Below are 26,456 nucleotides of genomic sequence, written 5' to 3'. Positions count from 1 at the left end.
AGCCATCACCTGCTGGAGGCATCTCTCCAGGGCTGGCCATGGAGCTGCAGGGTGAGGCACAGAGGGCCAAGCTGGCTCTGTCCACATCAAACCCTCCAGGCGGGGCTTTATTCCATTTGTCTCTGGCTCCGCCTCCAGAACAGGAAGGCTTAAGGTTCTCTTTAAAAAAAAAAATTGTTTTGACTTTGGGCCACACCCAGCAGTGCTCAGGGTTTATCCCCGGCTCTGTGATCAGGGATCACTCTGGGTGGGCTCAGGGGACTATTTACAGTGTTGGAGATCAAACCCAGGTCAGACACATGCAAGCAAATACCTTCCCTGCTGTACCACCTCTGGCCCCTTAAGGTCTTTTTTGAGTGCTGGAGGCAGATAGCAGAGGCCAGGAACCGTGTTGAGGGTTGTGGGGGTATGGGTGGGTATATGTTTGGTGGCCCCAGTGCTTCCAAACCTTCACAAAGGAAACTTCGTCCTGCAGCCACAGCCTGTGACACCTGCCTAAAATCTGCCCTTCAAGCCAGTCCTCCAAGGGCTCCTTCCAGAAAGCCATGGCCCCCCTAACTGAATGGCCAGTGCTTCAGGAAGCGGGGCTGGGGCTGCCCTCCGTCAGCAGAGTGGGGCACAAGTGCCCCCTGGGTGGCTTTGGGGTTTTACCTGCCTCTGACAAAATCGCCCTGCGCAGCCCCCTTCATGAGCCTGATGGGAGAGAAGCGGCAGGCATTCTGGTGAGCAACGCGGCCCGGAAAATGCTCCGGACCCGAATTGGGGCCAGCAACACCGGGGAGCCGGAAGGAGGAGGTGCCGCCAGCACACCTTCTCCAGATGGAGCCCTGGCGACACTGAGCAGCAACTAACACGGCTCCAGGATTCGGGACTGGGACACATCTGAGCCGCGCAGCCGCGTAAGCCTTCACAAAGGAAGGCTTACGCGGCCGCGCGACCTTTTCTAAAACCTGAAAACATACAATCTTTTAATGGAAAACTAATTATCAAATGCTTCCTTAGTAGGGTTATCTTGTTTGGGGGTATAACTCCCACAACAATAGTGAGTTTTGTGTTGAAATATTGAACGTAATCAAGGTGAAGAGAAAATGAAGTGAAATTCATCAGTTATACAGTTGGGGTGGGGGGCGGGGGGTATACCGGGGATTTTGGTGGTAGAATATGGGCACTGGTGAAGGGATGGTGTTTGAATATGGTATAACTGAGACATAAACCTGAGAACTCTGTAACTTTCCACATGGTGATAAAATTTTAAAAATATAAATAAATAAATAAATAAATGGTAAAAAAAAAATAAAGAAAAAAAAAAAAGAGCCTGATGGGCTTCCTGGAGCCCAGGGAGCTGACTCCAGAGGAGGTTCCTCTGTTTGCTTCTCAGCCATCTCCTGCTCCTGGGCCACTTTGCTGCGGAAGTGGTTGCATTGGGATTTCCTTCCTTTTCTCTCTCTCGTAACCTCAGTGCTCCCCACCCCAGGCCCAGACAGATACTTTGAAGAAAGGCCTATCCTAGGGGTGGGTTTGGGGGAGTACAGTGACCATTCCCCCAAGAATCTGGGTATCTGCGCTAACCACCTTTCAGACACAGGAAGAAAAGAGCCAAGCCAGAACCGGAACTGGAACCCATCACCTCCTAACATCTCTCCTCCAAGACCCTAGCATGGGACAGAGCTCAAAGGGTTTGAGTACGCGCATGCACTCAGCACCAGATTCAATCCCAGACACCACTAGGGCCCCTGATTACTGCCAGGGCAGCTCTGGTGGCCTCTGGTATCACTGGGCCAGAGCAGGGCCACCTCGCAGAGCTCATGTGCCACATTATCTGGACTGCAGAGTTGGACTATCACTGGAAGTGACCCCAGACCCCTGTGCATTGCTTGAGAGTTTCCCACCCCTGCTAAACTGGAAAGAAAAAAATCAGGGCCAGAGATGGCTCAATGGGTTGGAGTGCATGTTTTGCATACAAGAGGCCTAGCAGCACATGGGGTGGGGGAATTGTGGGGAGGAGAGTTAGTATAGTGGGTAGAGCATTTGACTTGCACGTGGCTGCAGATGACCTGGATTCAATCCCTGGCCCCCCGTATAGCCCCCAAAGCCCCATAGGGAATGATCCCTGAGTACAGAGCCATGAGTAAGCCCTGAGCACAGCCAGGTGTGTCCTCTTCTCCCAACCATACCCCCGCCCCCGCCAAATAAATAAACCTAGTCAGCTCCCATGAGGCAAAGCAAGCCGGGGCTGGGCCAGTGGCTTGGCAACTCCTGACATCCTCCCACAGTTCAAGCTCCTCTTAGCTGCTGACTGTTCTTCAGATGCTGCTTAACACCAGAGGAGGGTTGATAGTTGAGGGCCTCACCCCTCACAATGGGCTGGACAGAGGCACTTGTCTGTCCCCTCCCAGCCCCCGCTGCCTCCCCCCAGCAGATCCCCCCAGTGAGGACAGTGGACTGAAAACACAAGCCAAGGGTGCTTTATTGGGCTGGGAGGGAGATGGAGCGCCCAGTAAGGTGGGGCTTGCACTCCTACTGGCGCTCAGGACTTGAGCAGCCCAGCCAGTACTGGGCAATGGAGCGAGGGTAGGGAGGAGTCACGGTGTCTACTCGCCGCGTGCGAAGGTTGACTCGGTAGTACTTGTCTGGAAGAGAGGGCAGGAGAGGGCAAGTGAGAGCAGTCGTTTCCTGCCTATCCATACCCAGAGAAGGAAGACCTGATCTCCGGGCAGGGGAGTGAACACCCAGCACCCCCAGCTGGAAGACCTGCCCCGGGGGAGAGCCGCAGGGCCCCCCACCTTCTGAGAAGAAGTAGACACTCTGAATGGGCTCGCAGGTGGTAGGCACCAGCCAGTCCATGTCATAGTCCCCATAGTTGTAGTTGTAGGTTCCCAAGTCGCTCTCCTCACTGGAGAACCAGGACAGCCAGGACCGAGACAGGACTGAGCGGGACCGCCGGCGGGCTTTCTGGCTGCGGTGGCGCTGTGAGCGGTAGCGTCTCCGGTTGCGACGCGTCTTCCACTTGGGCTTCTTGGTCCAGGTGGAGCGGGGAGCGGAGCCCGAGATGTAGATGCGGCCAGCCATGGCCGCATCCACCTTCTGGGGCAAACCTCGCCAGTCCTCGCTGATGAGCTGTGGCTCTCCAGCACCACCTGCGGCAGGGAAGGGGTTAACAGGAGGCCTTTCGGGGCCTGGCTCCAGCCCCCAGCAGGCTTAAGGGTAAAAGCCAGATGCCAGGGCAAAGCCCAGCACCCACTACTGCCTTCTGTTCCTTTCTCTTTCCCTGGCCATACTTGCCCCCTACCCCCACCCGAGCCCTTCCTGGGGCCACAGCCACAGCCACAGCCCCTCCCTCTACAGCCAAAGTCCAGCTGCAGGTGGCAGGGTCAGGGGCAGCGACCCCACCAAGGTCAACAGAAGCAAAGTCTGGCCTGAGCAAACAGGCTTTGATTGGTCGCTCTACAACCACATCCCCCTTCAGCCAGCTCAGCCCTTTGTCTCCCTGGGGTGTGGGGGGATCCCAGTTCTCTCCAGGGGAATCTCTCCCAACCTGCATACCCGAGGTATCACCCCAGAAGAGAAGCTCGAAGATGGTGTCCCAGCTGTCCCTGATCAGGGCAAAGTGCGTGAATACGGCCGACTGGGAGCTGCCTTCACACTCCTCCTGGCTGGGCTGTTGCTGGAACTCGTAGAGCCAGTACTGTTTTCCTGGCGGTGGACATCTGCCGTCAGCGGGGTGGGCCTGAGCCTGGCTGAGAAGCCCAGAGGCCTGGGAACTTGGGAGCTCTAAACGGGGCTAGACAGCATCTGAAGCCTGCCCCCCTTGTTTTTCATATTTTTTTGTTTGTTGGCTCTGCCCAGGTCTTACTCCTGGCTCTGTGCTTAGGAATCACTCCGGGTTCTTTAAGGACCATAGCAGATGCCCAGAATGGAACCCAGATCAGCTGTTTGCCAGGCAAGCACCTTAACTCCTGTCCTATCTCTCTACTCATGCCTAGCTTCCTTGAAGTGTGAAAGCAAACACTTCTGCTATCCTGTCTGTCCCCGCCTTGGGTCCCCCACCCACCCCATGCCCAGTACCCTTGAAGAAGTAGACCCTCTCCCGGCCAGTGTAGCTGTGAGCTGGGAGAGCCAAAGCTGCATCCACATCATTTGGAATGCCGTGGAAGCCATCTGAGATATCACGGGGGTAACCTGGGTCCAGGACGCCATCCTCAAAGCGCCAGTACTGACTACCCTAAGGGGAAGGAGGGAGGAGAGAGGATGAGGAGGCAGCTGTCCCCAGCTCTAAATCTGCAGACAGAGCCCCAGGCAGGTACCACGAGCTGGATCCAGCCTTCTTACCTACCTGGGTCTTGGGCCCAACACCCCTGACCCCCGACCCCTGGGTCTGGCACCTTGAAGAGGTAGGTCTTCCCCTGACAGTTGATGCGGGTGAAGGCAGCATCAATGGGGCCCTCAATACCCCAGACGTCTCGGATGAGCTTCGGGTAGCCGGGCCTCACTGCCTTTTCATCCAGCTCATAGCAGTACAGCCCTAGAAGTAGGGGAGGCTTAGTAAAGAAGGCGATGCTCCTAGGGCGAACCCCCCAACCCACCCCAGACCTGCCCCTGGCTTCACCTCGAAAAGCAAAGAGGGAACCATTCTTGAGGTCGGTGAAGGCATCAAAGGGCTTGCCACTGCACAGCTCCTCCTCAGTGCCTTGATGCGTGGTCTCCAGCCCCTGGCCTGTCACCTCAGGCCCCAGAGCCACTACTTCAGGCTTGGCGGGCTTGTCCTCATGATTCAGGATAGGCGTCTGCTCTGAAGTCTGGCTCGGCAGCTCAGGCTTGGGGGAGGTACTCTCTAGCTGCGTGTGGGTACTGCTGGCATTGTCCTGGGTCTCGTAGTCGTAGTAATGGTACTCATCTTCTGGCCGAGTGAATACATCCCCGCGCGTCACTGCAGAGAGAGTGCATGCTGGTGAGACTGCAGCCAGAGAGGGGAGTCTTCCAGGCCCACCCAGGTCCTGGGGAACGCACCTTGGGGCCTGCACTCCGCCAAGTAGTCACTGCAGCAGCTCTGGTAGTAGGAGCAGAGTTCGTCACACTGGCACTTCCTGTCCTTGTTGAAGCCCTCCATGCAGTGACCCTTGCATGATTCTATGAGGAAGAGAGTGTCATCAGAACACCCATCCCCTGCATGGGCCCCCAGGGCTCACCAACAGCTCCCCACAACCTTGGTCAGCCAGGACAACCCCTGCCAGCAAGGCCAGCATCAAAAGAGGCCTTGCAGGGACCATGGTGGGCCCTCCAGCTGAGAGCCTGGAGATGGCTTTGTCCTCCCCAAAGTCTCTGCTCAGATGCCTGAGGGAGGGAGGAAGAGCTGGCGACAGGGAGGGAGGGAGATTGGAAAGTGGAGTGGCCTTTTCTACTGCTCTGTTTGCTCAATCTCTGGCACATTGCTGGAACATGGGAGAGCTGCAGATAGGGGTTTGGCTAAGCACCTGGTCATCTGAGGAAGGGACAGTACAGTGGGTCTGGGGGGCAGGAGGAAACCCATGCTGCCTGATGGGCTGAGGGTGATGTCGTCTAGATGCTTTCGTTTTCCCTTTTCAGGAAAATGAGACCAATATTTCCTGCCTCGTGGGGCACTGGGAGATTCCATGAGCTCAAAGAGCCACAGGGCTGCCTGGAGCAGCCTTAACTTCATTCTCTGGGAAAGACATTGGTCGATGACCTCTTTGATTAGGCACATCCCTGCTGGGAAGCTAAGTCACTCTGTGTTTAGGGCACTGGAGGGTGGGGGTGGCAAGCACTCTGGGGAAGGTTTCTGTTCTGTTTGTTTGCTCACTTTGGGGCTACTCCCAGCAGTGCTCCGGGGTTACTCCTGGCTCTCACTCCTGCCAGGCTCAGGGGACCATATGGAATGCCAGAGATTGAGCCAGATCGGCCCCATGCAAGGCAAGGGTTCTACCCGCTGTACTATCACTCCAACCCCAAGGTTTTGTTTTTAATCAGAAAAGAAGTTTTATTTCAGAATTCTTTTGTGGAAGGTTACTCCTGGTACTCACCCCTCCCACCTCCCCACGGGTAATGAGGAGCTGATTTCCCACACTTTGACTCTCTGTGGCACTCAGCTTCCCTTCATCCAGAAAATGCCTATTTTTTTTTAATTTTATTGAATCACTGTGAGATAGTTACATGCTTTCATGTTTGGGTTACAATCACACAATGATCAAACACCCATCCCTCCACCAGTGCACATTCCCCACCACCAATATCCCTGGTATACTCGCCCCCTTTCCCACCCTCCCCCTGCCTCCATGGCAGACAATATTCCCCATACTCTCTCTCTTTCTGCTTTTTGAAAATGCCTAATTTTCTACCCCATTTTTCAAGGGTCCGCCGACCTTCCAGAGTTCCACCATCTCCTGGAGGAAGTAGCCTCACAGTCTCCACAGCCCCTCTGCGCTGGAGTCAGAGGGGAGTGTGACGTTGGGCCATCTCCTTTCCGAGGGTTTCCGTGGGTTGGGCTGGTAAGTGAGAACATTAATAGCTATCGCCTAGGTGTGTTGTAAGGTGACTGGGAGACATAACAAACCCCTTAAGAGGTATACAGAAGTTGGGCCAGAGAGATAGGACAGTGAGTAGAGCACTTGCCTTACACACGGCCAACCTGGGTTGGGTCCTATAATGTCCTTTGAGTGGGCCAGAAGTGATCTCTGAGCTCAGCCAGGAGTCTGCCCTGAGCACAGTCAGTGTGCTACCCCTCCACTCCCTACAATAAATAAATAAATAAATAAATAAATAAATAAATAAATAAATAAATAAAATAAAGAGGCATACAGAAACTGGGGTTGTGACTCAGCAGTAGAGCACTTGCCTTGCATATGTGAGGTCGTGGGTTTGACCCCAGCACAAAAAAAAAAAAAAGAAAAGAAAAGAAGAAGAAGAAGAAGAAGAAGAAGAAGAAGAAGAAGAAGAAGAAGAAGAAGAAGAAGAAGAAGAAGAAGAAGAAGAAGAAGAAGAAGAAGAAGAAGAAGAAGAAGAAGAAGAAGAAGAAGAAGAAGAAGAAGAAGAAGAAGAAGAAGAAGAAGAAGAAGAAGAGTAGGAGGAGGAGGAAAGAAACAGGAGTCAGAGTGATAGTACAGGGGCACATGCCTACTTTGCACATACCTCACTCAGATTCAATTCCTGGCACCCCAGATGTCCCTTGAAGCCTACCAGAAGTGTTTCCTGAACGCAGAGCCAGGAGTAAGCTTGAGCATCACGTGTGGTTCTAAAATGAAAACGTGTACACATACAAACACACACACAGACAGAGAAAGAGAGAGAGAGGCAGAGAGAGAGAGAGAGAGAGAGAGAGAGAGAGAGAGAGAGAGAGAGAGAGAGAGAGAGAGAGAGAGAGAGAGACGTTAATATTGCTTTTACCAGTAGTTAAGGAGCATAAACTCAGTGGTGTTGCATTCACTTTTGTTGTTTGTTTTGCGGCCACACCTGACTGTGCTCAGGGCTGACATCTGGTTATGGGATCACTCCTGGTGGGGTAAGAGTGTGGGGTGGGGACTGGGGGGACCATAAGTGGCGCTGGGAATCCAACCCCAGTTCTTTATATTATTTATCCGACCCAGGCCTCACATTCTAATGTTCTACAGAGAAATCCAAGAAAATCCTCCCTCTCAACCCTCTACTCCCCACCCCATCCCAGGGCGTTCCCTCAAGAGGGGACACTTAGGTGTCCGTCCACTCAGCCAGAGACGGGGGCAGGGTGTGGGTGGGGCTACGCCGGCGTCGGGGGAGGAGCCTGCGCGGCCCGGAGGCGGGGCGTCCGCTCCGGTCAGTCTCTTCCCAGGGGCGGGGCTGCTGCGAGCATCCCTCCGCCCTCGGAGCCCGAGCTTGGGCTGCTCTTTGTTCTGGTCGCTTCCTCCTAGACCCGGGCTCCATCTCCTCCTAGACCCAGGCTGCATCCCTCGCCTCCGGTTCTCGCTCCCGGCCCCCTTCGCTCGCCGCCCCTCCGCCCGCTACAGCTGGGTCTGCATCCTCCTTCCCTAACGCTCCGTCCCAGATCCAAGCCTCCCTCCTTCCCGACTTCTCGCCCAGAGCCTGGTACCTTGCTCCGCACCCCTTCGTCCTGCGTCTTCCTGGTGGTCCGTCCTAGAATCCCCCTTTCCCACGGTCCGGTCGTCCGGCCGGGCCCCGCCCCTGCGCGCGGGGGATGCCCCCCGCCGCCCCGCGCCCATGGTCCTGACGCTGCTCTTCTCCGCCTACAAGCTGTGCCGCTTCTTCGCGATGTCGGGCTCAGCGCCAAGTGCCGAGCGGCTCGCGGTGCCCGGGCCGGGCGGCGGTGGCGGCGCGGGCCCGTGGTGGGCCGCCGGCGGCCGCGGGCCCCGCGAGGTGTCGCCCGGGGTGGGCACCGAGGTGCGCGGCGCCCTGGAACGCGCGCTACCCGAGCTGCAGCTGGCGCTGTCGGCGCTGAAGCAGGCGTGCGGCGCGCAAGCCGTGGGCATCGGGCTCACCGAGGTCTTCCAGCTGGTGGAGGAGGCATGGCTGCTGCCGGGCGTGGGCCGCGAGGTCGCGCAGGGTCTGTGCGATGCCATCCGCCTGGACGGCGGCCTCGACCTGCTGCTGCGGCTGTTGCAGGCGCCGGAGCTGGAGACGCGCGTGCAGGCCGCACGCCTGCTGGAGCAGATCCTGGTGGCTGAGAACCGGTGAGGGTGCCGGTGAGGGGAGCGCGCCGAGTGGTGTGGGGCACGGGTGGAGGAGACCCTGGGCCTACCGTGTGCTGCGCGCTCTGCCACCCTGCCCAGCCGCACAGACTGCCTGCGCTGCCCTCCCGTAGGGGAACTCGGCGTGCCCGTTATCCAAATGGGGAAACTGAGGCTTGCGAAAGTTCAGTGACGTTCGGCGTCACGGAGCGACCCAACAGGATTCACTAGTGGGATGGGGGATGAGATGGGGAGAGAGGGAATGAAATAGTAGGACAGGACGTCCTGAGGACAGAAGTAGGGTCCTGCTGCCATCGTTCCGCAAAGTCCCCCCCTAGGCCTGGATTCTTCTATGCTACTTTCTCTCACCGAGAAAGAAACGTGTTCAGAAAACGGGGAAGGGGCCAGAAAGACAGTGGAGTGGGTAGGGCGCTTGCCTTGTACGTGCCCACCCAGGGTTTCATCCCTGCATCCCTGCATCTCATATCGCCCCCTAAGCGCCACTAGGAGAGAACCCTGAGTGCAGAACCAGGAGTAAGCTGGGTGTGTCTCCCACATCCCAATTCTCCCCCCGTCCCCGCCCCCCCCAAAAAAATACTGAACAGAAAACGGGGAAAGATTTAATTCAGAGAGGGGCTGGAGTGACAGCATAGCGGGTAGGGCGTTTGCCTTGCACACGGCCGACCGGGTTCAAATCCCAGCATCCCATATGGTCCCCTGAGCACCGCCAGGAGTAATTCCTGAGTGCAGAGCCAGAAGTAACCCCTGGGCATCGCCGGGTGTGACCCAAAAAGAAAAAAAAAAGATTTAATTCAGAGAGAGGATAATTTCAGGAGGCGAGCTCATGTCCTGTATGTGCAATGCTGAAGTCCTTCTCCACCACTTCATGCACCCCTCTCCCCAACTCTTAGTGTAGCCCTGGTGGTTCCCAAAGAACCTGGTGGTTCTTTGTTTTTAGTGAAGCAGGGAGGTAGTTTTTATTGAGTGAAATTTGCTTAGAAAGAGGAGGGGGCCAGAGAGATAGTACAGTGGTTAGGGTGTTTGCCTTGCGCAGAGCCAATCCAGGTTCTATCCCCTGCCTCCCCTATGGTCCCCCAAGGACCACCAGGAGTAATTCCTGAGTGCAGAGTCAGGAGTCACCCCTGAGCATCGTTGGGTGTGACTCCCCCAAAACTAAGAAAAGATATGAAAGAAGAGAAAGAGGGGAAATATGTGTTTGAGAGAGAACACAGGCTTTCCCAGAGTGGAAATAGGCAAGTGGAGAAACAGAGACAAGCAAGCAAAGCATGTGTTCAGGGGAGAACATGGACTCCAGCCGAATTTCTTATCTGCCAGGCTCATCACTGCTGGACCCTGCTGGGCCAAGTAGCCCTGGGAAGTAGCCTCAACGTCCACTGCTGAGGAAGGCCCCCACAAAAAAAACAAGACAAGGGAAGAGAACTCTCTGTTTCCTCTCTGTCCAGACTGAAATGAATGCTGACCTAAGGCTACTTGCCCGTTTCATGCCCCCTCCTTTTCACCCCCTCCTTCCTCCTTCATTTTGATTCTTACAGCAGGCCAAATATGATCTCATTCTGCAGCTCCTAACGGGAAACAAAAGGTTTTCTGCCTGGGTGAATGGGTGGCTGAGCGGAGAGTCAGGTGCAAAGCCAGGAAGGAACAAAATGATATGTCTTCTATTCCTCCCCACCCCCCACGGTGCCAGGATACTTCATGTGGGGTTCAGCTAAGGCTGGTTGTCTCTTGCCCACCTCTTTGCTTTTTGTTGTTTGTTTTTTGGTCACATTCAGTGATGCTGAGTGGTTACTCCTGACTCTGCCACTCAGAAATTACTCCTGGCAGTGCTCAGGAGACCATATGGAATGCTGGGGGTCAAAACCGTATCGGCTACATGCAAGGCAAATGCCCTCCCCACTGTAGTCGCTCTGGCCCCTTTCCCATCTCTTTGGATCTCCCCTAGGAATATAAAGACTCTGCATCCTCACTTTCTCTCCCCTCTGTTTTTTCTTTCCTTCCTTCCTTCCTTCCTTCCTTCCTTCCTTCCTTCCTTCCTTCCTTCCTTCCTTCCTTCCTTCCTTCCTTCCTTCCTTCCTTCCTTCCCTGCTTCCTTCTTTCTTTTTTTCCTTCTTTCTTTCACGATGGGCATCAAGTCTAGTGCCTCACACCTGCCAGGCAAGTGATCTACTGCTGAACCACATCCCCAGCCCATCACTTTTTCTTCCCTCTGATGTCAGAGCAGACAATTGTCATACCTGAGCTTGTGCCAGTTTCTCAGGCCCCTCAGATATGGAAAGGGTTTTGGAAGGGGAAGTCCATGCAGCTCTAACAAGCATCAGGGTTGTGGCTCAGGAGTGCTTGCCTTGCTGGTTTCAAAAATAAAATAACTGAATTGTGGAAATGAGACAGCTGCCAAAAATGTGTGAATGAAGCAATGTATGCCAGGCGACCAAATTAGCAATCTGTTTGCCCAGTAAGTCATTGGTCTGTGGTAGGGAGGGGCTGTGCATGTGCAGGGCTCAATAATGGAATGGGTGCTCGCAGATGTGGTGGGCCCAGGGTGGTGGGTGTTTCCTGTAGGTCTAATATGTGACACCCTGTAGTTAAAACTGGAGCTGGATGCATCTCCTAGGAGGAAGATGGATGTAAGAGGCAGAAAAATGTCGCTATTTCTCAAGGCTGAAAATAGCAATCCCCTCATGGTAGGTGTGGAGAGAGCACACCTACGGATTCGTATGATCCAGTCCCAAGAAACTATGTGTTGATGCTGCCATTGCTGTTCAGGACCAAGGACAGAGCCTGGCACTCTGGGTGGCCCCCAAAAAGCTTCCTGGGGCTGTCTCCACCCTTCAAGCACAGGGAAGAGGAAGTGAGCGAAAGGGGTGATTTTATTTTTTTTTAATTTTTTTAAAAAAAAATTGTGAGCAATTCTTTCTTTATTTATTTATTTTTTGCTTTTTGAGTCACACCTGGAGATGCACAGGGGCTATTCCTGGTTCTGCACTCAGGAATTACTCCTGGTGGTGCTCAGGGGACTATATGGGATGCTGGGAATTGAACCTGGGTCGGCCGCGTGCAAGGCAAACGCCCTATCCGCTGTGCTATCGCTCCAGCCCCCAAAAGGGGTGACTTTAAATCTATTTTTAAGAAATCCTTTCCTTGGGGGGAGCCAGAAAGCCAGGGGACTAAGGCACTTGCCTTGCACACAGCCATCCAAGCCATCCAAGTCCATCCCCAATACCACATAAGGTTCTCTGTGCACTTCCAGCAGTGATCCCTGAGCATTGTAACCGTGAACACCCCTAGATGTGACCAATCCCCCCACCACAAGATAAATCTTTTCCTTGGGGTCAGAGATATAATATACTTGCACACAGCTGGTTTGTCACCTGGCACCACATGGTCCTCTGAGTACAGAGCTAGGAGTATTCCCTGAGCATCACTGGGAATAGCCTCCAAACCCAAACCACACCCCCCAGAAATATTTTTCTTCCTCCACTAACCAATCCCTGTGAAAGAAGTCTCTCTATCTATGCACCCATTCTTGCCACCCTTCTCAGGATTCTAGATCACTGGCTCCCTCACTCCCAACAAGATCCCAGGAGAAGCCCAACATGCCTGGTCCACACCACCTGAGTGACAACCCTGTCTAACTCCTGGCTCAAAGGTCACAGTCCACCCCCAGCTGGGGGCTCTACAGAGGTGACTGAGGTTAAATGGCTTTCCCAAGCATACACAGTGACGTATGGAGGAGACAAGTTCTAAACACAAAACTTTTGGGATTTTGAGACAGCTCTGTGGCCAGATGTGTATGCTTTTCATGCACCAGGACCCCCAGGTTCAAACCCAGGGTCCCCCACAAACATCACAGGTGTATCCTGGGAAGGCCCATGAGCACTGCCAGGGTAGACTGTGGGGTCTGCATCCTGGGCTCTCACATGGAACTGCCCGACCAGGTCAGTCAAATAGTGCCAGGCGTGGGCTCTCCCAGCACTGCTTAGGAGAATTACAACAAATAAAACTTTGGCTGGAGTGCATGCTTTTTGGTTTTTGTTGTTTTGTTGCTTTATGGATCACATCCGGCTATGCTCAGGGGTTACTGCTGGCTCAGCATGCAGGAATTAATCCTGGTGGTGCTCAGGGAAACATGGGATTCCGGGAATCGAATCCAGGCCAGCTGCGTGCAAGGCAAAAGCCCTACCCTCTGTACTGTTGTCTGCTTTTGTATTTTAAAGTATAATCATTTTTACTAGGAAGTATGAGGAGTAGGGAATTCCATAAAGTAAAAGAGGAGTGACACAACCCAAATTCAGATGTAGAAGATTGCAGAATGAGATGCCTGCAACACATTTTTGCATGCTGGAGGCTCTTTGCAGTGCTGAGGATTCAACCTTAATTATCTGCAGGCAAGGCAAGTGCCTTATGGTATCTTTCCAGCCCTCAGGATTATGTTTTTTTTAAATCCTTCATGTTGCACACCAGAGATAGAGTACAGGAAGTAAGACCCACCTTGCATGTGGGTGACCCTTGTTTAATTCTCAGCATATGGTTCTCCAAACACTACCCGGGGTCATCCCTGAGCACAGAGCCAGGAATAGTCCTTGAGAACTGCTGAGTATGACCCAAACCCTCCCATCCCCAACATCTTTCAAGTTGCTATGGTATCATCTGCTCAGTCACCAGCTACACAGCCCTCCAAGTAGGAACTTAGCTGCAGAACCTCTCATTCTCCCAGACTTGAATCTAGATTGTCCCAAACATCATTCCTCACAACAAATATCCCTGCTATGAGTGACCTTAGCTGTGTCCTCTCTATTTCCACGCAATTCTCTTTGGGATATAAACCCAAGAGCCCCCAATTTCTGGCTCGTGGGACAGGAGGTTCTCCTCTCTCTCTCTCACCCCCAGGTTTTATTTTATTTTTAAAATCTTATTTTATTTTTATAAAGTTGTTCACAATAATTTGTTACATTTAATATTATGACACTAATCCCACCACCATTACACCTACCCACCACCATATTTCGAATGTTTCCACCCCGACCCCCAAACCCTGCTCCCAAAGCAGGATCTAAGTAATTTATTTTGTACTGCTTGTTAATCCACTAAAAATGATCCAAAATTTTTTATTAGAGGAAAGTAAGATTGTTGTGAAGATTGTTGTATTTCACCCTGGAGCCATCAAGTTCTTGTCTAAGAACAAGATGTCACACTGCATTTGCAGCCGCATGTTCCAGGGATTCTAAAATTATAAATAATGTTATACAATTGTTTCTGTTTTTTGGGTTTGGGGGCGACACCCAGTGGTGCTCAGGCCTGAGTTTGCATCCAGGGACCAATCTTGGTGGACTCAGGGGACCATATGGGCTGGCTGGGTATTGAATCCAGGTCAGCTGCCTACATGATAAGTCCCCTACCTGCTGTACTCTCTATCCAACTTTGTTGGGTCTCTCTTTCATCCACTTGTCCCAATCTGCTCTCCAGATTAGCTCCCCGACCTGCACCCCCACTTGTGGTGTCTGGAGTGTCCATTGTCAACACATCTCCTGTGTTGTCCAACTTGTTTTTTTCCCAACCACTAGATATAAATTGGTGGTTGCTACTTTCCTCTAAGAAACCTTTTTTGAATCATTTTTAGTGGATTTTTTTCATAGCAAGCAGTATAAAATAAATTATCTCAGTTCTGATTTGGGGGCAGGGTTTGGGGTTCAGGATGGAAACATCTGAAATATGATGGTGGGAAGGTATAATGGTGGTGGGATTGGTGTTCAAATATTAAATGTAACCAAATATTGTAAACTGATTTATAAAAATAAAATAAATTAAAAAATTAAGTGGTGGGTGTTATTTTCATTTTCTTCTCTTTCCTTTTTGGGGGGACCTTGGTTTCTATTTGTTTGCTTTTGGGGCCCCACCTAAAGCTGTGTTTAGGGCATACTCCTGGCTCGGTGCTCGGGGAATCACTCCTGGTGGGGCCCAGGGTGCCATGTGTGGTGCTGGGGATAGAACATGGGTCAGCAAGGCAGCATCTTACCTGCCGGACTGTTGTTCTCAGATTCATGTCAGTCTTGTCTCTGATGACTCATGACTCAGCCCATCTCATTCTTTGTTACCCTTTTGAATTTCCTCTTGGTAAATTGCCTGTTTGTTTCTTCTGCTTATTGAATCTAGTGGATTCACTGCTTTTTTTCTTATTGACCCGAATACTTACTGACATATCCTACATATGAGTCCCTTGTTTCTTTGATATTTCTCTTTGTTGATTTTTAGCATTGTAGATATTTCCGGCCGTTCGGGCTGTTGTCCTTGTTGGCTTTCTCTGCCTGTTTTGCTCTTCTCCCAGATGCTGCAGGCAGCATCTCTGGACAGTTAGCTCCCTGCTGCCTCCCCCTGAGGCCTATCCCTAACATCTCTCCATTACGTGCTCTGGTTTTGCCCTCATCATGGCCCATCATTCTATCCTGCTTATGATTGTCTCTATATCAGCTGTGTCTCAGCTCCAGTTGTTCTTCCTGACTGTTGAACCTCAGCCCACACACAGCATATCCAGATACACGTGTTTCCTCATCAAAGATCTGTGGAATAAATGGATAGTTGTACCCCAGTAGCTCTCCTGGAGTGAGGAGATCTGGGAAGGCAAGGAAAACATCCAAAGTGGTGCACTCAAGTGACACTTCAAATGCTAATAACAAATGGTCATCTTGGGGCCTGAGCCATAGCTCAGCAGGTAAGGTGCTTGCCTTGCACCTGGCTGACCCGAGTTTGATCCCTGGCTTCCTATATGGTCCCCTAAGAAACTCCAGGCATTATTCCTGAGTGCAGAGTCAGGAGTAACCCTTGAGCATTGTCAGGTGTGTGTCTATCCTATCTCATGCCAAAAAAAAAAAAAACCCAAAAACATCTATTGGGTTTTGCCTATGCCAGGTGGTGTGCTGTACACTCCTATGGAAGATCACATGAGTTCTCTTAAAAACCCAATGGGGGGCTGGAGCAATAGCACAGTGGGTAGGGCATTTGCCGTGCACACAGCCAGCCGGGTTCGATTCCCAGCATCCCATATGGTCCCCTGAGCACCACCAGGAGTAATTCCTGAGTGCATGAGTCAGGAATAACCCCTGTGCATCGCCAGGTGTGACCCAAAAAGAAAAAAATACCCAATGGAGTAGGTTGTCTTTGGCTCCTATTTGTGAGATGAAGAAGCTGAGGTTGAGGCTCTCTCTTCAAGCTCCTATTCTTCCTTGAACACCTATCTGGCTTGCTTGTCTGTTTCTTTGCTCATCTATTTCCACTCTGGAGAAGCCCGTGTTCTCTCGCAACCATATACTTCTTCCCCCCCTCTCTCTCACCTCACATATTTCTAAATAAATCCCAATACAACATATTTTGCTATACATACACACATGCACACACACACATAAATAAATAGAAGAAGTTGAGAAGTTGAGGTTGAACCATAAAGGAAGGTAAAGATCCCATAGTTAGAAGACGGCTGAGAAGGGAGGCAGGGGAGAGTTCGGTCAGTTGAAGCGCATACTCTGCATGCTCCAGGTCCTAGTTCAGTCCTTGGTAGTGCATGGTCCCCAGCACTACCAAGGAAGACCCCCCACACCACACACACACACCCAGCACTGAGTCCAAAGTATTTCCTGAACACCAGGTGTGCCCCCCTCCAAAATAAAACAAAACAAAACAAAGAATGAAAAAATGGCTGAAAAGAATTCAGGACCCAGGGACTCTGGTCGGGATTTAGGGTATACTGCTTAGAGCTCTAAGGAAATGGGGGTGGCCAGGAAGGCGCATCTTAGAATCAGAGATATCTGGTCCCACCAGACACTAGGCGGGTGAGGCAAAGATCAAACTCGCCATGCTCAAGTGAGGCCCGGAGCAGGTAAGTGACCAGGCCATCGTGCCCAGGGGACTTGCCCAGTACCCAAGCTAAGAGAGCTCCCCTGCCTCACTCTCGTTTCCTCTCGGCAGGGACCGGGTGGCGCGCATAGGCCTGGGCGTGATCTTGAACCTGGCGAAGGAGCGCGAGCCGGTGGAGCTGGCGCGGAGTGTGGCCGGCATCTTGGAACACATGTTCAAGCACTCGGAGGAGACCTGCCAGCGGCTGGTGGCGGCCGGTGGTCTGGATGCCATTCTGTTCTGGTGCCGCCGCACCGACCCGCCGCTGCTGCGCCACTGCGCGCTGGCGCTGGCCAACTGCGCGCTGCACGGCGGCCAGGCCACGCAGCGGCGCATGGTGGAGAAGCGCGCGGCCGAGTGGCTCTTCCCGCTCGCCTTCTCCAAGGAGGACGAGCCTCTGCGGCTGCACGCCTGCCTCGCCGTGGCCGTCCTGGCCACCAACAAGGAGGTGGAGCGCGAGGTGGAGCGCTCCGGCACGCTGGCGCTCGTCGAGCCGCTCGTGGCTTCGCTCGACCCCGGCCGCTTCGCCCGCTGCCTGGTGGATGCCAGCGACACGAGCCAGGGGCGCGGGCCTGACGACTTGCAGCGCCTCGTACCCCTGCTTGATTCGTCGCGCATGGAGGCGCAGTGCATCGGGGCCTTTTACCTCTGCGCAGAGGCTGCTATCAAGAGCCTGCAGGGCAAGACCAAGGTGGGCCAGCCTGGGATGAGAGCGTCTGGGAGGGCTTCCCGGAAGAAGAGACGCGGATAACTGGGATTTGAAGCACACTTGAGAGGGGAAGGGAGGGGCTGGAGCCATCACACAGTGGGTAGGGCGCTTGCCTTGCACGCATCTGGCACCCCTGGCACCCCTTATGGTGTCCCTTACCCGCTCCTCACCCGCCAGTAATGATCTCTGAGCACACAGCCAGGTATAGGCAATGAGCACAGCTGGGTGGGACCCCCACTCGCACCCCCCAAAATAAAAATAGGAAGGAGATGGTTGGGAGATGGCGTAAAAGGCTGGGGCACGGGCTGGAGTGATAGCACAGCAGGTAGGGCGTTTGCCTTGCACGCGGCCAACCCGGGTTCAATTCCTAGCATCCCATATGGTCCCCTGAGCACCGCCAGGAGTAATTCCTGAGTGCAAAGCCAGGACTAACCCCTGGCGATGCACAGGTGTGACCCAAAAAGAAAAAAAAAGGCTGGGGCACAATCTGGGGATGCCCCCGTTGGGGATGAGAGGGCTGGCTTTATAGAGCGAGTCACTTTGCTCTGGGGGATGGGACTGAGCCAGAGGAATGGGTGGAGAGGGGGGAGAACTTCAAGGATGAGGTGAGGATGGCAGCTGTGACCACCAGCACAGACTAGCCCAGCGAGTACAGTTTCAAAAACACACTTTGAGAGGGACTAGAGAATCAGTATAGAGGTTAGATCACTTAGTTTGCATGTGACCAACCCAGGTTCCAAATCCCCAGCACTCCAAATGGTCTCCTGAACCTTGCCAGGAGTGATCCCTGAGTGCAGAGCCAGGGATAAGCCCTGAGCACTGCGGCCCAACCCTCCCAACCTTTTAAAAAAACGATTTTTTTTTTTTTACTTTTTGGGTCACACCCGGCGATGCACAGGGGTTATTCCTGGCTCTGCACTCAGGAATTACTCCTGGTGGTGCTCAGGAGACCAGATGAAATGCTGGGATTTGAACCTGGGTCGGCCATATGCAAGGCAAATGCCCTATCCTCTGTGCTATTGCTCCAGCCCCCAAAACTAATCTTTCTGAGGGCTAGGGACATGGTTCAAAGGTCTGGAATACATGTTTGGCTTGTGCAATACCTGGGGACCATCCTGTCTTGGGACCAGGTCAACTCAGCCCAATACTGCGAGATATCTTGAGCACTGCCGGGACCAAGTAAGTCCTAGCACTGACCTGGGAGAAGCTTCTGAGCACTGTTGGGTAGGTCTAAAAAAAGAGAGTTTGAGCTTCTATTCTGCCTCAGATTACCAGGAAACTCCAGGGTGACTAATGTATGACCTCAACTAATAGTCCAGTGCCAGTTGCAATGTCAACTAATGATCATGGTGTTTGTCAGTTGGTGCAAAGTCTAATGAGATATTTTCCCCAAGTGTACTGTGGGGAAATCAAAGTAGGTCGCATGAAGGAGGTGGTAATACATTTGAATTTATGTGAATAAGTAAGATTTGACAATCAAGCTGGAATATGGAAGGGCCTGGGACAGAGACCCAGGTGGGAAGGTCTGTTTTTTTTTTTTTTTTTTTTTTTTTTGGAGAGGGAGGTTTTGGAGAACACCTGGAAATGCTCAGGGGTAACTCCTGGCTCTGCACTCAGGAATTATTCCTGGTGGTGCTTGGGGGTATCCATACGGGATGCTGGGGATCGAACCCAGGTCAGCGGCATGCAAGACAAGTGCCCCACCTACTGTACTATTGCTCCCACTCCATGGGAGAGTGCTGTGGGTGTGCCAGGCAGGTGGGCACTGATAAGAGGGCAGGTACCCCACTGTGCAGAGCCCAGCGGCCAGGCCTCAAGCTCAGCTAACCAGGCGAAGTCTGGAAAGACGAGGAGGTGAAAGTGCGTGGGGGTGGGCAGCTGGAGTGATAGCACAGTGGGTAGGGCGTTTGCCTTGCACGCAGCTGACCCGGGTTCGATTCCCAGCATCCCATATGATCCCCTGAGCACCACCAGGAGTAATTCCTGAGTGCAGAGCCAGGAGTAACCCCTGTGCATCGCCAGGTGTGACCCAAAAACCAAAAAAAAAAAAAAAGGGCATGGGAAGGGGAAGCCACAGGTCTCCGTGATTTGCAAGATGCAGGTGGGCGTCGGAGCGCGAGCATAAGGGAGAGATGTTGGGGGGTTGGTGAATCCCAGACCCCCCTCTCCTCCCTGCCAGGTATTCAGCGACATTGGGGCCATCCAGAGCCTGAAACGCCTGGTCTCCTATTCCACCAACGGCACCACGTCGGCACTGGCCAAGCGCGCACTGCGCCTGCTGGGCGAGGTGGTGCCGCGGCCCATTGTGCCCTGCGTGGCCAGCTGGAAAGAGGCCGAGGTCCAGACGTGGCTGCAGCAGATCGGCTTCGCGCAGTACTGCGAGAGCTTCCGGGTAGGGGAGCCTCCGCTAGGGATGCCCTGCCAGGACGACTGTCCTACATGGTCCTCTGGCTGCTCTTCTGTGGCCTTTGGGAGTGGGAAGCCTGGACTCAGCCCCTGTTTGAGGTCTCTGATCTGGGGCGCGTCTGCTTCACCCAGCACCGTGTCCAAGCCTCCCCTTGGTTTTGTGCTTCCGGGAAGGGCTGAGGAGGGGACCCCAACCTGATCGCTGACCTGTCCTGCAGGAGCAGCAAGTGGACGGGGACCTGCTTCTGCGGCTCACGGAGGAGGAACTTCAAACCGACCTGGGCATGAAATCGGGCATCACCCGCAAGAGGTACTGAGCGTCTGGCCTCGGGGCGCCTGGCAGGTCTGCCCCTTTGCCCCTCTGCCCCTCTGCCCCTCCACCACTGCCCTGCCCCTCCCCTAAGCGGCCTCTCCTCCCGGGATACAGATTCTTTCGGGAGCTGACCGAACTCAAGACCTTTGCCAACTACGCCACGTGTGACCGCAGCAACCTGGCCGATTGGCTGGGCAGCCTGGACCCGCGCTTCCGCCAGTACACCTATGGCCTGGTCAGCTGCGGCCTGGACCGCTCCCTGCTGCACCGCGTGTCGGAGCAACAGCTGCTGGAGGACTGCGGCATCCGCTTGGGCGTGCACCGCACCCGCATCCTCGCGGCCGCCAGAGGTCAGCCTGCCCCCGCGGCCCCGGAGTGAGGGGACGCCCTGGGCGGGGGCGGGGGCGGGGGCGGGGCTCCCAGCCTGAGCGCCTTGACCGAGTGAGCGCAGGCCAAGCGCCAGATTCTGGGCTCTGAGGTTGCACGGGTGAATCCGCTGCACTTTCCGCCCCAGACGCCCCCAGCGCGATGGGCATTGTACAGGAGGTATGCACACGTCCAATTTGGATTTCTTTGTCTGTTTGGAAGGGGTCATGCCCAGCAGTGCTCAAGATTTATGCCTCGCTCTGTTCTCAGGGGATCACTTCTGGCAGAGCTTTAGGCAACTGTATGTAGTGCAGGTATTGAACCCAGGTTAGCTCTGTGAAGGTAAATGGCCTCCTACCCTCTGTGCTATGGTCTGCCCCCCCTCCCCCGCCCCCAATTTTTGTTTCTTGACCCCTCACGACTTACCACCAGCTGCTCCCCACCACCTCTGGTCGACCTCGCCGAGAACCCCATGATGGGGCCCCTTTTTTCCTTCCTTCCTTCCTTCCTTCCTTCCTTCCTTCCTTCCTTCCTTCCTTCCTTCCTTCCTTCCTTCCTTCCTTCCTTCCTTCCTTCCTTCCTTCCTTCCCTCCTTCTTTCCTTCCTTCCCCCTCCCTGGGAGTTTTATTTTATAGTCTCTGGACCTTGGCCACTGATGAGATTACATGGAGTATGGAGGGTGGCCTTGGGTATGGCTGTGGCTGGGTTCTGGAGGTTTTCAGTTGCCAGGGCTCTGCTTGGGGCGGGGAGGGAAACAACCTGCCCCCCTCCGAGGAGGCCCTGGTGAAGACAGCCTGGCATGGGGGACAAGGGATTCTGCCGGGAGGGTGCAAACTATCTTGGGCAAATCTACCTGGGGCTAATAATCTTTAGCCAATCAATCTGGCTTCAATCTAACTGGGGGCAAATTATCTGGGAACAATCTATCTAGGGGCTATCTGTGTTGAACCAGTCTATCTGGGGCCAAACTATGTGGGGTCAATGTATCTGGCACCAATCTATCTTGGTACAATCTATCTTCAGTCAATCTATCCTCAGCCAATCATCTATCTTGGGCCAATTTATTTTGAGCCAACCTGTCTTGGGCTAATCTATGTTGGGCCAATCTATCCGGTGCCAATCATTCTTGTGCCAATCTGTCTTGGCCAGTCTATATTGGGCCAGCCTATCTTGAGCCAATCTACCTTGGGAAAATCTATCTTGGGCCAATATTTCTTGGGACATTCTATCTTCGACCAGTCTCTTTTGGGCTAATCTATTAGCCCAAATCGTCATCATTGTTGATGGGGCCTAATCATCATCATCGTCATCATCATCATCATCATCGAGCTATCGCCCTGTTGTACTGTCATCCCGTTGTTCATCAATTTGCTCAAGCAGGCACCAGTAATGTCTCCATTGTGAGAGTTGCATATAGCAACAATAAATAGGGGCCAGAGAGAGTATAGGGGTTACAAATGCCTTGCAGATGGTTGGTCCTTGGAACCACGTATGGTCCCCCCTGCACCTCCAGGAGTGACCCCTGAGCACATATCTGGGACTAGACCCTGAACATCTCTGGAGGTAATTCCCCCCCACCAAATAATAATAAATCAGTGGTTCCTGTGTGAGGGTGGGAATAAGGCAGGGCTTTGACAGATCAATAGGAGCTGACAGTAAAGTGCAGGAGGCCCTGGTTCCTTCCACCCCTGGAACTAAAAAGCAAAACAACCCCCAGAATCACAGGACCTCCCGTCTCCTCGCCCCCTCCGCCCCGGGACCACACACGAACAGGCTGTGGCCACAGCACAAGCATGCCAAGGGGCTTCAACCAAGTTCTGGAGGGAGCCCTCCCTCACCTGTCCAGTCTAGCAATGGACTTTCACTCTTTTTTTGGGGGGGCAATGTTCAAGGGTTACTCCTGGCTCTGTACTCAGGAATTACTCCTGGCAGTACTCTGGGGCCATGTGGGATCCTGGGGATTGAACCTGGGTTGACTGCATGCAAGGCAAATGCCCTACCTGCTATACTATCACTCCAGCCCTCAGAGTTTAATAAAACCCCAATATTTTGTTTGGGAGTAGGATGTACCTGGGTATGTCCAGTGGCTACTCCTGTCTCTGTACCTGGTGATCATTCCATTTGGTTCTTAGGAGACTATTTGGTGCCTGGGATCAATCAGGGGTAGCCACATGGGAGACAGACACTTTGACCCCTGTACTTCATCTGTGGTTCAAGATTTTAATTAAAAAAATTATAGTTCTATGGCTTGGAGATCTCAGCCCCAGGTCCTGCACACCTGGGTTCCTCTGCCCATTCCTTCATGTGTGAGGCTCATCCCGAACATGTGGAGAGGAGCCTTGAGCGTGGCTGTGGCTGGCCTGCTCGGATCAGGACTGGGCCTCCTCCACCTAGACCCCCCCATTTTCCAGTAGGTTGGCAGCCACACCCACAAACTGTCCCCAGCGCCGTGTAATCCCATCAATGGCCAAAATTCAGACTATAAAACAACACTCCCAGAAGCACGAGGCCACATTCATGGCTGCACGACCTCTAATAGCCTAGTTATCCCTCTCAGAGAACCTGGTAAGGTACCGAGAGCATCCTGCCCGCATGGCAGAGCCTGGCAAGCTCTCTGTGGTGTATTTGCTATGCCAAATTTCAGTAACAATGATGGTCTCATTCCCCTTACCCTGAAAGAGCCTCCAATGCGACACCATTGGGAAAAACGAGTAAAGAGAGGCTGCTAAAATCTCAGGGCTAGGATAAATGGAGATGTTACTGGTGCCTGCTCGAAAAAAATCGATGATCAATGGGATGACAGTGACAGTGATACAGTGACAGTTCTATGGCAAATCCAGCTTGCAAAACCCTTTTATTAGGGACTGGGAAGCCATGGACAGTTTTATTAATATTTTTTTTAGTTTGCTTTTGGGCCATATGCACCTGTGCTGAGGGCCTGGCTCTGCACTTGCAAACCTCTCCTGGTGGTGGCTGGGGCACCATATGGGGTGTCAGAATTTGTGTGCAAGGCAAATGTTCTACCACCTGTACTATTACTCCAGCTCCTCATGTACAGGAGCTTTTTTAATTTTTTTTTTTTTTGCTTTTTGGGTCACAGCCGGCGTTGCCCAGGGGAACGTTATTCCTGGCTCTGCACTCAGGAATTACTCCTGGTGGTGTTCAGGGGACCATATGGGATGCTGGGAATTGAACCGGGTCGGCCGCATGCAAGGCAAACGCCCTACCCTGTGTGCTATCGCTCCAGCCCCAGCTTTTTCAATTTTTAATTAAAGAATTGTGATTTACAGGGGGCCGGAGCGATAGCACAGCGGGTAGGGCGTTTGCCTTGCACGCGGCCGACCCGGGTTCGATCCCCGGCATCCCATATGGTCCCCCAAGCACCGCCAGGAGTAATTCCTGAGTGCAAAGCCAGGAGTAACGCCTGAGCATCGCTGGGTGTGACCCAAAAAGCAAAAAAAAAAAAAAAAAAAAAAAAAAGAATTGTGATTTACAAATAGTTGAATTTTAGTCCTATAATCTTTCACCACTAATCCCACCCCCAGTGTTAAAGTGGGGGTAAGAACATGCTCAAGTTGGGATTTTAGAAAGATTCTTCTGGAGCAGTGGTGAGCAGGTTAGATTGGACAAGTGGAGATTTGGGGGACATCAGAGAGGGACCTGGACATGGGAAGGTGGGGTGGGGGTGAGTGGGGTGCCTGCTTTGAGCCCTTCCTTCCCGGGGCCCCATCTCTCCACCTCCTTCTGTGGCCTTCCTGGAGCCAGCCCCACTTTCTGGATTGGGCTGCTAGTAGGATGGAGGCAGAGGGAGGGGGGGTTGCCTCCTAGTGAGTGAGGGGGGTCCTACCCTCACCGAGTCTTTTCTTCTTTTTAGAAATGCTGCACTCCCCGCTGCCCTGCACCGTGTGCAAGCCCAGTGGGGACATCCCGGACGTCTTCATCAGCTACCGCAGGAACTCAGGCTCCCAGCTGGCCAGGTGAGGAGTGGGCAGGCAGGCAGCAGAGGCCCTGGGCCAGGCCCTGGCAGTGACCGGGGGCCTCTTGGCAGCCTCCTGAAGGTGCATCTGCAGCTGCACGGCTTCAGCGTCTTCATCGACGTGGAAAAGCTGGAAGCAGGCAAGTTTGAGGACAAGCTCATTCAGAGTGTCACGAGCGCCCGCAACTTTGTCCTGGTGCTGTCGGCGGGGGCACTAGACAAGTGCATGCAGGACCACGACTGCAAGGATTGGGTGCACAAGGTAGGTGCTGGCCTCTGCACCCACATCTGGCCTGTGTCCCCAGGGACAAGGTCCGTCTCCCATTCCTTCTCTCTGGTATAGTCCAGTGACCTCTGTGGCCCCATCAGGAAGTCAAGAGTCACTACTCTGGGTTGGGACTTGAGTATGTCACTTAGGCTCACCAAACCTCAGTGTTTTTCATCTGCAAAATGGGAATAACTTGTCCTGTTCACCTTATAGGATTGCTGAGAGGGTCAGGGAGGGATGACAGTACCTTGAAGAGTAATAACCTCTGTGGCGAAAGGGGGTGAAGTTGGGACATATTGGAGGGGTGCTAGTGTAAAGGCACAGCAAGGGGGTAAGAACCCAAGGAACTTTGTGTTTATTACTGAGAAGTGAGATACATAGAGTACTATTTCCTGAGATTTTTGTTGTTGTTTTGGGGCCACACCTGGCAGTCAAGGCTTACTCCCAAGTTTGTGCTCAAGGGTCACTCCTGGTAAGGCTTGGGGGACCCTAACCTTGTGGTGCCAGGGATAAAATCTATGTCATTGTGGGCATGGCAAACACCCTACCCACTACTATCTTTCTAGTCTGCCTTGGATAATTTTATAAGGATTGAAAGAGCCAAAATTTGTAAAATACTTAGCAGCATGCCTGGGACATAATAATTACTCTATGATGGTATCAGTTATTATCGTTATTAATATAATCACTCTGAGTACTGCTACTATTTAATTCATCATTGTATTGTAAGTGCTTGACACATAGCAGAAAGTGAATCCTTGTGGATGGATGGGTCTGCAATACATTTGCAAGTTATTAATCATTAATGAATGGAAACTGGAGCTGAGGTCCCAGTGGAGACAATAATCCTCTGACATAGGACCCATGCCCTACAGCAGCTAAAGAGACAGGACTGTGCCCCTCATGACTGGGTGATACACAGGTGGGTGCCAGCATCATCGGACAGTTACAATCTAAGCTGCTAGAAGAAAAGGGAGAAAGGAAAAGACATTGAGGGCTAGAACAGGTACGGACGGACTTGAGAGTCTGAAGAATTTTGGTGCTGGGCCAGAAGGCTAGTGCAATGGGTAGGAAGCTTGCCTGGCACATGACTGATTTGGGATTGATCCCCAGCACCCAATATGGTGCTCCAAGCTCCCTCGGGGATGATCCCTGAGCACAGAGCCAGGAGGAAGCCCTGAACACTGCTGGCTATGGTTTCCCCAATTCTCCCCACCCCCAAACAAAAGAATGTATGTGGTGGGCTGGAGAGATGATATAGCAGGTAGGGCGTTTGTCTTGCACAGGGCTGACCCCTGTTCAGTTTCTAGCATCACATCTGGTTCCCCAAGGACCATCAGGAGTGATCCCTGAGCACTGAGCCAGGAGGAAACCCTGAGAATTTCTGGGTGTCACTTGATTACCCCTCCCGCTTCCCCACTCTCCACCCCCCACCCCCGTGCAAAAGGGACTTAGGTGGCATGGGATATGGCTTGGTAGTAGAGTACCTACTTTGCATATGTGAGGCCCTGGCTTCCATTCCTGCTCCACACACACAAGATGTAGGTAAATGGAAGAGAAGATACCTGAGACAGGGGACTGTGAGCAGAGTAGGTGCAGGGCTGAGAAGGACGCCCACACCTACACAGGTTACCGGTGTGAATATCTTCAGCTTACAGATACAGAACTGAGACCTGGGAAAGTGGGCTATTTTTTTTTTTCAAGGCCACACGTGAAAGCTGGGGACAGAGAAATAATACGAGGCTTCAGGCCTTGTCTTGCAATGCAGCCAAAGCATCGCTCTTGACATTGCCTGTCGTCCCCTGAGCACCACCAGGGGTCACTCCTGAGCCGGGAATAGCCCT

At 53.0% G+C, this 26,456-nt stretch overlaps 2 protein-coding genes across 6 annotated transcripts in view; one reads left to right on the top strand and one right to left on the bottom strand.

Moving 5' to 3' along the window:
• Positions 1–2,443: 2,443 nt before the first annotated feature.
• VTN (vitronectin) lies at positions 2,444–8,202 on the bottom strand. Of its 4 annotated transcripts, none has more exons than XM_055131288.1 (10): positions 8,078–8,202; positions 7,144–7,246; positions 6,628–6,745; positions 5,008–5,127; positions 4,607–4,927; positions 4,383–4,522; positions 4,066–4,222; positions 3,544–3,693; positions 2,784–3,137; positions 2,444–2,630 (listed from the first exon to the last, which is right to left on the bottom strand). In XM_055131288.1, exons 4-10 carry the CDS (start codon positions 5,105–5,107, stop codon positions 2,518–2,520), a joined length of 1,335 nt encoding a protein of 444 aa, XP_054987263.1. In that variant the 5' UTR covers positions 5,108–5,127; positions 6,628–6,745; positions 7,144–7,246; positions 8,078–8,202; the 3' UTR covers positions 2,444–2,517. The 4 variants fall into 4 exon arrangements, with proteins under 4 accessions (XP_054987263.1, XP_054987264.1, XP_054987265.1 ...); XM_055131289.1 differs by lacking the exon at positions 8,078–8,202 and adding an exon at positions 7,465–7,703; XM_055131290.1 differs by lacking the exon at positions 6,628–6,745.
• SARM1 (sterile alpha and TIR motif containing 1) overlaps positions 7,830–26,456 on the top strand; it is a 34,575-nt gene continuing 15,948 nt past the window's right edge. The window contains exons 1-7 of one of the 2 annotated variants that reach the window (XM_055131286.1): positions 7,831–8,675; positions 16,647–17,265; positions 19,463–19,675; positions 19,908–19,999; positions 20,117–20,352; positions 24,243–24,345; positions 24,417–24,606. In XM_055131286.1, the coding sequence (XP_054987261.1) occupies positions 8,206–8,675; positions 16,647–17,265; positions 19,463–19,675; positions 19,908–19,999; positions 20,117–20,352; positions 24,243–24,345; positions 24,417–24,606 (1,923 nt within the window). In that variant the 5' untranslated portion in view covers positions 7,831–8,205. Of the gene's footprint in view, positions 8,676–16,646; positions 17,266–19,462; positions 19,676–19,907; positions 20,000–20,116; positions 20,353–24,242; positions 24,346–24,416; positions 24,607–26,456 lie in introns of both variants that reach the window. The other variant, XM_055131287.1, reaches the window with a different exon arrangement.

Source organism: Sorex araneus, chromosome 3, assembly GCF_027595985.1.
Source record: "Sorex araneus isolate mSorAra2 chromosome 3, mSorAra2.pri, whole genome shotgun sequence".
Classification (NCBI taxonomy): Eukaryota; Metazoa; Chordata; class Mammalia; order Eulipotyphla; family Soricidae; genus Sorex; species Sorex araneus.
The sequence above is the reverse complement of the archived record's forward strand: the minus strand, read 5'-3'. Positions and strand labels throughout refer to the sequence as shown.